Source organism: Chelonia mydas, chromosome 11 (genome assembly GCF_015237465.2).
Source record: "Chelonia mydas isolate rCheMyd1 chromosome 11, rCheMyd1.pri.v2, whole genome shotgun sequence".
Classification (NCBI taxonomy): Eukaryota; Metazoa; Chordata; order Testudines; family Cheloniidae; genus Chelonia; species Chelonia mydas.
The window spans coordinates 76,271,961-76,283,988 of record NC_051251.2 but is presented as its reverse complement, the minus strand read 5'-3'; the positions used below and the strand labels follow the sequence as shown (position 1 = coordinate 76,283,988).

The 12,028-nt window shown below is 45.2% G+C and overlaps 1 protein-coding gene across 9 annotated transcripts in view; it reads left to right on the top strand.

The window, feature by feature from the left end:
- The window catches only part of PCNT (pericentrin), a 241,299-nt gene that overhangs the window by 98,636 nt on the left and 130,635 nt on the right, over positions 1-12,028 (top strand). For all 9 annotated transcript variants that reach the window (XM_037912953.2, XM_037912948.2, XM_037912949.2 and 6 more), the window contains one exon: positions 277-510. In XM_037912953.2, coding sequence (XP_037768881.1) covers positions 277-510 — 234 coding nt within the window. The remainder of the gene's footprint in view (positions 1-276; positions 511-12,028) is intronic.

Here is a 12,028-nt window from a genome sequence, read left to right as displayed (position 1 = left end):
TTGGTGCTAAAGTTCCACTGAAGTCTCATGCTTAAGTGCTCCTGATTGTAATGAGTTTGATGTCTGTAATTTCTTATTACTAGTAAGTTTTAAAAAATAAATTCAAAGGTAAGTGAAGTGCATGCTCAGTCAGGGTCCAGGAGATGCTGGTAGTAAATATTCACTTATGTGGTTTGGAAATTCACCGGGCAGAGGGTAACTTTAATACTGCAGCATACCATTCATGAACTGGATATAATGAGGATGTTTGCTATTTTTAAATGAATAATATTATAGGAAGATTTGAATACAACTCTTCAAAATCAAAGATGTTTGTTGGAAGAAGAAAATCATAAGGCTCTGGATGTATTGCGTGAAGAAGTATTGCAAATGGAGGAACATCATAAAAAAGCACTAAATGAGCTCCAAGATCTGCATGTGGCAGAAGTTCAGAAACAGAAAGAAGAATACTCCTGGCAGCTGCAGGAAGAGCTAGAGAAGCTAAAAGCACAGCATGAACATGAAGAGGAGGTAAGGACTGCCCAAATAGCTTATCTTCTAAAATAGAACAAATAAAATTTTGTTACCTTGAAAACAAAAATCACCAGTTATGGAGTTGGATACTACTTGATTTCATGCACTCGTGTAGGTAAAGAAACAAAACAACCTTGAGACATTTAAACCTACCTCTAATCTAAAGTACATTAAAATTATAACTCACTTCAATATATCGACAAATTTATTTAGCTTAGCTTATCATGCCTGTATATGTGTGTAGTCTTTTGTTGTTGATTTTATCAGACCTTCATTTTCCTCACCGGTTTTTTTTAACTGAAAGATTTTAAACATCCTTTGTAATTGAATATGTGTACCCAATACTGACTTATTTTTCTGTTGCATTATCTATTTAAGGGAAGGGCAATAGTTATCTTGAAGTTCAATGTGAGAATAAGTGAACTGTTTTGAGCAGCATTGATTTTTTCAGTGGTACTTAGACTTCTAGATAGCTGTCACTTTTGAAAATGAGATTACAGTTCTTACCTTCTTTCCTTAGAGCATTTCCCACTTCTTTTGTTGCTAGTGTATGTACAGAAGGAAGCAAGCTTCTTGAATGAAGTCCAAGAAACGTTTTTAATTATGCTTCTTGGCTAGTGTTAGTTTTTGTTTTTTTTCTTGAGTTACTGCTGAAGTACAATAGAATCTAGCTTTTTCTTGCTTCAGCTGTGTACCACAGATGTTGTAGTGAGGCCTCAAATGACTAAGATTTCATTATTGCAGTATGTACTGAAAAAATAATGAAACACATTTATAAGTGTGCTCTGAAGAGTCACAAATGATTAAAATTGAACTTCATTTAAATACATCTGACAAAATAAATGAACAACATTTCTTTTAAAGAAGGGACACTTTATTCTTTGAGCACCTGTCCCTATGTGTATTCCACTGTAGGTGCTTATGCGCTTTATGTGCCGGAGACTGGAAGTTTCTTGCTGGCAATCTCTGGTGGTCCACATACGTGCCTTTGCTCTCCTTGTGTTTTCCACTGAGAGTATAAGGGGCAGTGTGGACTGGCGGCATTTCCGGTTCTTTCGTACTGCTGGATGTTCTGAGACAGAGCCCTTCAGTGTCCAGAGCTGCTCCTCTGTCTTCAACCTGTAAATATTGTACATATTTTTTATAGTTATCTAGTTAGTTTGCTTAGTATAGCTAGTTAGAAATCCCCTCCCCAAATCTGGGAGCCCTTCCCAGTATGGGGTTAGATTATGCCTAGATTATCGGGCTTTAAAAAACTGTATCTCTTGCCCGCACTCCTTTCTGGTTAGCAACGATCATCGTGGTACCTTACTGCACTTTGCAACATGGCTATCTGCCATTCTTTTCCCAGCCAAACCTGGCAAGTACAGGAATTCAGGCTGACAAAAAACTTTATGGAGCATGCATTGAAGCCTTAGTCAGACCCGGGCTGGGGGATCCCCTTGTATATCTGGTAGAGGTAGCCAGAAGTGTGCCTCTTAGCACCACAATGTCTGACTCAGAAGCAGGAAAGAGCAGTGCCAAAGACCTTTCTCCCTGGGCTCCCCAGAAGAGCAGGAAGTACTTCCGTAAGCATAGGAGCAGATCCCCTTCTAAATTCACCTCAAAGAGAACTTTGAAGTCAGGCAAGTCTTATCACCCTGGTCCCATGGATTTAGGCCCATCTCAGACTTATGGCTCTGTAAGAGGTGTGTAAGAGCAGGAGTACTTCAGTACCAGCCTCGACGTCTGTGATATCTACTCCAATACTGGCCAGGATTAGGCAGCAGAACCTGAAGGATGGAGAACTGTCAGTACCAACCAAGAAAAGTCAGCAAGACCTCAGCACATTGTCTGTACTGCCAAGATCTCATAAGGAGCCATCAATCACATTGGCTCCAGTGGTGCAGAGGGACAAGACTGCACTCCCCTAAAAGGATACAGACTTAAATCACTCCGGAGGATATTTTTGTCCTTTTGGATCCATAATCTCCAGTAATGATGGAACCAGCTCCCAGCAGAAAAATTTTGACCCCAACAGTTGGCAGGGACTACTAGAGGGGAGGTTTGTCCCTTATCTTGTCCTTCAGTTGTTGCATCCCCACTCAGTTAGGACCACCGACACTGCCTATGGAAATGCACCGAATGTTTTCACTTCAGGGGAATCGGATGTGTCTGAAGAGCCAACATCACCTCAACTGAGAGAGGTCAGCCCAGAGGAGGGATTGAGAATCTGCTGAGCCACATCCCAGCCTCATAAATTGGAACATTCTGCTCAGGACCAGTGGCATCCAGGGGGCCTCCACAGCCTACCTTCGACTCCTTGAGCTGCCCTTACTTGGGGTCCATGGGACTTGTACATACGGGTATCATGACTGCATGTTGTCCTACTGAGAGTCTCATCAACCTTCTCCAAGAGATCAGCCAGAGGTTCCCCCAGAGCCCATGGAAAAGGGGAAAAAGGAACTGGAACCGCTGGTCCTACTGGTACTGACAGGGTATCATCCCCATCTTCTGAGGAGTCAGTTGCTCTAACGTTACTCTCTCTCCTGGATGATCACAGACAATTTCAAGAGCTGTTGTGGATGGTATCAGAGAAGCTCCAGGATCTCAAGAAGAGGTTCAAGGGATACACCACAAGCTCCTGAACGTCATGCAGCCCGTAGGATTTAGTCTGGTAGTGTTCTCAGTGAATGAAGCCATCCTGGAACAGCCATATAGCACAGCCTGGCAACATGTACTCAAGAGGGCAGAGAAACAATATGTCGTCCAGTTAACAGAACAAAGTTCTTATTTACTGACATTGCTCCACACTCATTGGTTGGTCAGGCAGCCACTGAAAGCACCAGGCCACAGCTCCCAAGGGGTGCTCCTGCAGATAAAGAGGCCAAGTGCTTGGACCTTCTGGGGAGGGGAGATTGGTATTCACAACCACTAACCTCGAATTGTGAACATTCAACTGCTAAGTGCTGCTGTCCAGATATGCTTTTAACAACTATTTGAAGTGCTTGGAGTTCAAAAATAAACTCCCACAAGAAGATAGGACTCAATTTCAAGACCTTTTTGATGAGGGCATGTTGGTGTCCAGAACCTCTGTACAAATCACCATGAATCGTGGATACACTCTTTGGGTTTCCTGGGGCGGTCCAAAATATGGGATAGAACTTGCCCTTTCATTAAACTAACCTTTTCAATTAAAAGACAGGCCAGTCTTTGCATTTGCTAAAAGACTCCAGAACAACCCTGCTTTCAGGACGCATGTACAGCAGCGCTGTTAGAAATATTGCAAGCAGCTGTACAAGCCCAGGCTGTTGCCACAACCCTTCAATCACCAGCGATATTCTAAGCTGCCTTGTAAACAACAGAGGGTGTGAAAATCTAGATTGATTGCTCCCAACATTTCCTCTACATCCACCCAACCTTATCCCCCAGACAAAAGATCTCTTTGATGGGATCTTGAGTGCTGAGAACCTTCATTGATGCCATCATTACTGGATTATGGTCTCCACTTTGCTGGCCACCTAGCACAGTTTTCCCAGAACTGGAATGTGATAACTGCAGACAAGTGGGTGTTGAATATTATCCATTCCAGCTATATCACTGAGTTCACCTCATCATCCTTCCAAAAACCATTTATGCATCCCTCTTCAGGGACCACTCTCACAAAGAGATCCTCCTTCAGGAGATAGAATCTCTTTTTAGGAGAGCGGGAAGAGAATGAGTCCCACTTCAGTATCAGGGAAAAGGAGTTTTATTTCCTGATTCCCAAGAAAAAGGGAGGGTAGAGACCCATTTTTGACATCCAGTGCAGAATTTTTATTTGCAGATTGAAATTCTGGATGGTCACACTGACATCGGTAATTCTGTCCCTTGATAGAGACATTTGGTTCACAGCTCTCAACATGAAAGAGGCGTACTTTCATGTAGATATCCACCCTTGTCACAGACGGCACATCAGGTTCTTCTTCGAGTGCTGTCCCTGTGGGTGCACCACTTCTGGTGTCGGTGCAACCCAGCGTCGTTGATGGGAGATTTTTTGGTGGCAGTGTCCATCTTGGTCGCGCATGCATAGTGGTCAACTCGCGGTGCCTTTGGTGCCTCATCTAACGTGTGTGCAATCTGAGCCCTTCAGTTAGTTCTCAACCGTTCTTGGCCTGAGGCAGAGCTCTGTAGCGGTGTCAGTGACAAACTAGGAAAATAAGTAGGAATAGTTTTTCAGTGACAGTTAAGTTTCAGTTCATTAAGAGTTTAGGTAGCTTTCAGTCTCCCTTTTTCTTCTTTCAGACCCACCCCCCAACCTTTCATTTTCTTTCTGTTTAAAAATTACCTCAGCGAGGGACATTAAAAACGTGCCTCGTTCACCAGGCTTTAAAAGATGCATTTTGTGTAAGGACACGATGCCAATTTCTGATGGCCACTCACTCTGCGTCCGCTGCTTAGGGAAGTTGCACATACTGCAAAAGTGGATTCACTGCAGCAACCTCAAAGCCAGGGCTAGGCGTGATAGAGATCTCTGCCTAAAACTTATTGTCGTGGAGAAGTCCCGACAACTGGACTTTGACTCCAGACAACAGGGCCCCTCGACAGGAGAGACTCTGGGAACCTCGTAATCTGAGGTGACAAAAACATTCTTCCTCAAAAAACCCGAAGAAATGATCCACATCCTCCCTGCTGGGAGAATGTTAAAGAGAAAACTATCTCCTGCATGATCACTGTCCTTGGTGCTGACCGTATAGAATGTGAGCACCTTTGAGGCACCAGGAACCTCCGGCACTGTCTGCACCTTGACCTCTGCCAGCAAGGATGAGGAGTTGAGGGGCAAATACAAGCCAACCTCCTCCTCCACGGCACTGACAACGTCATTGCAAGGGGTGGCATCGCAACCCTCTACAATAGCGATGCCTGGCAGCACCAGTGCCATAGAATCATAGAATCAGAGAATATCAGGGTTGGAAGGGACCCCAGAAGGTCATCTAGTCCAACCCCCTGCTCGAAGCAGGACCAAGTCCCAGTTAAATCATCCCAGCCAGGGCTGTGTCAAGCCTGACCTTAAAAACCTCTAAGGAAGGAGATTCTACCACCTCCCTAGGTAACGCATTCCAGTGTTTCACCACCCTCTTAGTGAAAAAGTTTTTCCTAATATCCAATCTAAACCTCCCCCATTGCAACTTGAGACCATTACTCCTCGTTCTGTCATCTGCTACCATTGAGAACAGTCTAGAGCCATCCTCTTTGGAACCCCCTTTCAGGTAGTTGAAAGCAGCTATCAAATCCCCCCTCATTCTTCTCTTCTGCAGACTAAACAATCCCAGCTCCCTCAGCCTCTCCTCATAAGTCATGTGCTCTAGACCCCTAATCATTTTTGTTGCCCTTCGCTGGACTCTCTCCAATTTATCCACATCCTTCTTGTAGTGTGGGGCCCAAAACTGGACACAGTACTCCAGATGAGGCCTCACCAGTGTCAAATAGAGGGGAACGATCACGTCCCTCGATCTGCTGGCAATGCCCCTACTTATACAGCCATTATCAGTGTCGTCACAGTCTGAGAGATCCAAGTTGGCACCAACGGCACCAGTCAAGCTGACACATGCTCAACTGGCACCGAACACTGTACTGCAAAAATCGTCAGCACTGACAGACACGGTACTGAAACCAGCGGAATTTCACCGCTTCACACAACACATTGATATGGTGGTCTCCATTGTTCGGCACCAATGGCTCCCCAGTGCAGATGGCACTGGAGCAGCCAGATTCCCCCATCGCTCCTCCTTTGTCAGGCGATGAGGGTGATGACCAGGAGGATGGCATCTTTTCATAACACCATTCCTCAGCAACCAGCGTAGGACAATCTCTGGGAACTACGAGATACAGAGACCAGTACGCCTGAGACATGCAGTCTTGGTATGGACATAAAATCATAGGACCTTGAGAAGTCATCTAATCCAGTCCCCTGCACTCATGGCAGGACTAAGTATTATCTAGACCATCTCTGACAGGTGTTTGTCTAATCTGCTCTTAAAAATCTCCAATGAGGGAGATTCTACAACCTCCCTAGGCAACTTATTCCAGTGCTTAACCACCCTGGCAGTTAGGAAGTTTTTCCTAATGTCCAACCTAAACCTCCCTTGCTGCAATTTAAGCCCATTGCTTCTTGTCCTATCCTCAGAGGTTAAGAACAACAATTCTTCTCCCTCCTCCCTGTAACAACCTTTTATGTACTTGAAAACTGTTATCATGTCCCCTACTCAGTCTTCTCTTTTCCAGACTAAACAAACTCAGTTTTTTCAATCTTCCCTCATAGGTCATGTTTTCTAGGACTTTAATAATTTTTGTTGCTCTTCTCAGGATTTTCTCCAATTTGTCCACATCTTCCCTGAAATGTGGCATCCAGAACTGGATACAATACTCCAGTTAAGGCCTAATCAGCGTGGAGTAGAGTGGGAGAATTACTTCTCATGTCTTCCTTACAACACTCCTGCTAATACATCCCAGAATGATGTTTGCTTTTTTTTGTAACAGTGTTACACTATTGAATCATATTTAGCTTGTGGTCCCAGATCCCTTTCTGTAGTACTCCTTCCTAGGCAGTCATTTCCCATTTTGTATGTGCGCAAAGTCAACTTCATCTGAAGGCATCGCTCCACCATGACGAGTTAACCTGTTCGGAACAAGTAAAACTGGTGTTAGTAAACAGCAGAAAACCAGCTATGCATACCACTTACATACAAAAATGAAAAAGGTTCTTATGATACCAGAACAAACATGTATCTGTGCTCTCAGCACCACTCCTGTTGGTCTTGGACTACAATATTAGACCTAAAGAACTCAGGGCTTTCCACACGCTTGGCTAGGGTACACCTCGCAGTCATTACCACTTTTCACCATAAGATTGGTGGCATCTCAATATTCGCACACCAGATGAAATGCTTTCTCATGCGCATACAGAATATGTACCCGGAAATACGCAACCCTACGCCAGCATGGGACTTAAATCTGGTACTCAGAAGCCTTACCAGAACCCCATTCAGACAGTTAGCCACCTGGTCTCTACTTCATTTATCAGTGAGTTAGCATTCTTGGTCTCAATTACATCCGTGTGACAAGTAAGTGAAATAGGGGCTTTCATGGCTCATCCTTGGTACACCGCATTTTTCATGGACAAAGTCACCCTGAGACCACATCCAAAATGTATATGCAAAATATCATCCTCTTTCCACTTCAGTCAACTGATTTACTGGCCTACGCTTTAACCCAAACCCCATGTGAATACACAAGAGGCTGTCTTACATTACACATCCAACGCACATTAGCGTTCTACCTGGACAGAATGAAGCCTTTCCAAAAATCCCTCATTTCCATGACCGAGCATTCCAAGATATGGTGCACCGCAAAAGTCATTGGCCTCCTAAAGCCTGGAAAGCACCCGAGTCAAGCATCAAGCTATCGTCCCATATCATTATTGTTGGTGTGCTTCCAGGCACTGGAGCGCTTGGTCCTACACCACATATTACCCAACGTGGAGAGAAGTTTGAGCCCTGACCAAGCCAGCTTTCGCGAGGCCATAGCACATGTTGAAAATAACTTCCAGAGAAACTTGAAAACAGGCGCTGTTTTCATTGACCTAACAGCGGCGTACGATATGGTATGGCACACTCGCCTACTCGTGAAGGTATCACGGGTCCTGCTACCTTGGGTCACAAGTGTCATTGAACTGTTCCTCTGCTATGGGCAGTTCAGAGTCCATATGGGGGAGAAGATGAGTGCTTGGAGACAACAGAGCAATGGGTTACCCCAGGGCTCTGTGCTTTCTCCAACCCTGTTCAACCTTTACATCAATGACCTGCCAACAACGGAGTCACGAAAGTTCATTTACAGAGACAACATCCGTTGCGGTACCCAGGCCTGGACATTCCGTCAGTTTGATACCCCCTTAAACCGGGACATGACAAAGTTAGCTGACTACTGTAAAACTTGGTGCCTCCAGACAAGCGTCATAAAAATGTCATCAGTTTGTTCCATCTTCATCACGCCAGCGCAACCTGAGAACTGAATGTTTATCTGAAGGGTCAGAAGGTGAAGCATGAAGTAGAACCGGTCTGTCTAGGTGTGACCTTAGACTGGACATTGAGTTACCAGGTCCACCAGAAGAAGACATTCGCTAAAATTAAGACGCACAACAATCTTCTTAGCAAACTGGCAGGGTCGTCATGGGGTGCTCGTACTCCAACCCTGCGGATGTCCGCTCTTGCCACCTCTTATTCAAAGGCCAAGTACTGCGCACCCATATGGAGCCGATTGTCCCACACCAAACTGGTGGATACACAGTTACATGCCGCCAGGTGTATCCTCTCCAATACCCTGCGTCCAACTCCACTCCCCTGGCTCCCAGTTCTGAGCAATGTTGCTCCTCCTCATATCAGACGAGAGGTTGCCACTGGCAAGTTACTGGAGAAAGTACGCACCAACTCAAGCCTGCCACTGCACAATAACCTTTTTAAACCACCAGCTGCATGTTTGCCATCACGTCGCCCATTATGCTCTCATCCGCCATGCCAGGATGTTAGGGCAAAAACGCTCTAGCGAGAGGAATGGATATCTGTTATAATCCCCAACCAGTCCTTCATTGGCAACCCACAATTTGCTCATCTGGGTTTGACCTGCCCCATCGCTAATGGTCTGTGTTGAACAGGTTCCAGACTGGGCAAGGCCTCTGTGCAGCCAACTAGTATTGCTGGGGCCTTCGCGACAGCCCTTTGTGCAGCTGTGGCGCAACACAAACGATGACGCACATTGTTGATGAATGCCTGCTGACTACGTTCAGCGGTGGCCTAGAAGAACTGCATCACGCCCCTGAAGATGCCATTGCTTGGCTAGACGACTGCATGCACTAAATAAATACTGTATGCTAGAGAAGGAACTGAGGGTGTTGGGTTGCGCATGCACTAGATGAGTTGTCAACGGACACTGCTACAGACTAGATGATGCGTGACTCAGATGGACACCGCTACCGAAAATCTCCAATCAATGGTGCCGGGATGCACCAGCACCGGAAGTGGAGCCACCCATAGGGACACACATCTCAAAGAACCTCCATTACTGCAAAGGGTGAGTAACCCTCTCTTTGTAGTAGCTCCCAACCGCTACCAATACAGGGTATTGACCTAACAGCACCCTGAGTATTTAAGAAAGTGTTTGCAGTAGCAACAGCACAAGGCCATCACAATGGCTCCACCATCTTCTGATACCTAGATGACTGGCTCCTGACAGGCAGATCCTGTCTAGAAGTTCTGGCATCCACATCATTGCTGCACCATCTCCTAACATACCTGGGAATCTGTGTAAACACACAAGTCAACCCTGAATCTGATACAAAATACAGACTTCATATGGACGACTCTGGAGTCAGTGAGGGTGGGAGCTTATCGGCCACTTCATGAGCATGTTAATCTACCAGGCCATGCACAGTCCTTGAACGTTAGTTCGGGTATGCCTCATGCTATTGTGGCATCTGGTGTTATGTACTTACATGACCATTTGCAAGTCTGCACCTCTGTTGCCTGTTAGGCCTGACTCTAAGTAGTGTATGTGCTAAGCAATCATGCCGTGACGATTCCCTCCAAGGTTGAAGGCCTTGCTGAAGTGAAAGAAGACGCCAGGGGTGTGTGTGTGTGTGTGTGAGAGTTTCTTTCCTCACTCCCACACCAGACAAAATTATATTTATGGATGGCTCCCTATTAGACTGGAGAGCCCACATGGATGACTGCACAGTGCAAGGCACTTGGACACCTCGGGAGACCAGAATGCATATAAATAACCGGTGTGTTAAGAGCAGTCTGGGAAGCCTGCAAGGCATTCTTACTGCTCATATGACCTTGATATGTTCTGGTAATGTCAGAAATCATGATGACTGTGTTCTATATCAACTAGCAGGGAGGGGTGCAATCCATCCCACTGTACATAGACATGGTGAACTTATGGGGCACCACTTTGCCCTGTCAGCAGTGCACCTTCTGGGTGCTCACAATTCACTGGCGGAAAGCCTCAGTAGGGATTATGCCACCAGCCACGAGTGGGAACTACACGATTCTGTAATGAGCGGCACCGTTGCTCAGTAGGGAGCACCTACTTTGGGACCTTTTCGCATCCCAGATGAAGAGGAATTGCAGCACTTTCTGTTCCAGAGGAGCTCAGGGTCATGGCTGCAAGAGTGATGCTCTCCTACTTTCTTGGATGGGTCATCTGAGGTACACCTTGCCTCCCAATCCACTCATTCTTCCGCAGAACTTAAAGTTCCACAAGGACACAGTGCTAATCATCCTCATTGACTCCCATGTGGCCTGGACAGTTCTGGTTCCTGGCCTTATGCAGATGTCAACCTGTCCACCCATCAGCATCCAGTCTGTCCTGGATCTCTTGACCCACAACAACAGCAAGGTCAAACATCCCAGCCTGATTTCTTGTCATCTCATGGCTTAGTATTTGGATGGGTATCACACCTAGAACAATCACGTATGAAAGCAGTACAAGCCATTCTAAGAAATACCAGAAAGGATTCCACCAGAAAATGTTACATAGTTAAGCGGAAACATTTCTGTATGTGAGCCCAGCAACACCATATGTCCCCTGAGACAGAAGACATCCTGCTATTCTGGATTTATTTTCTTGCTCTGAAGACTGTGTATCTTTCCTTTAGCTGACTAAGTGTTAACCTAGCGGCAATCAGCACATGTCCACCTACTAATTGATGACTACTTCATCTTCACTCGGTGACAGTCATGCTTCTGAAGGGTTTGATTAGAACCTTTCCACCAATAATGCAACCAGTTCCACAATGGGATCTCATTTAGTACTCTTGGTATCGTCTAGGTTGCTGTTTAAACCATTAGCTATGTGTTCAATGTCCTAGTTGTTGATAAGATTGCCTATCCATGTTGCCATCACTTGGCCAGAAAGGTAAGGGAGCTTAGAGCCCTTATTACTCCTGGGGAATTTTGCACCAACAAATTGAAAATGCGGCGCACAATATTTTAAAAATTCTGCATATTTTAGTTGTCGAATAACACAGTACAAATCACTGTGGTTTCAGTTATTTCTGTAATTTATTTAAACTGCAATAGAATGATGAAGAATGGGAGTGGGGAGCATTGGAGGAAATCCGCAAATACCCTTGCCTAAAGTAATGTAGCTAGGTTTGACCCTTTCTTTCTAGTTATTAGTCAACAAATATAGGCAGTGCCGTATGCTCAGTATTGCATCATAGGCAACTGAAGAGCAAGTGAGGGCTGGGGAATCAAACTCAATTATATATTGGCTACTGAACATCTCCAGAAAGGTCAGTAGCGTGTAACAGTTCATGGAGCGTACTTCGATAGGAAATTTTCAGTCCAAAAATTTAGACCAGTTTCTAATCACTAAAGCCCATAAGCATTATAAGGCCATACTGTCTTTTACACCACTCTGGCAATGTAAAGGAGCCTTAAAACTTTTACACTTGTTAATACTCCTGGGGGAATTCACAAAGACAATTGGAACAATT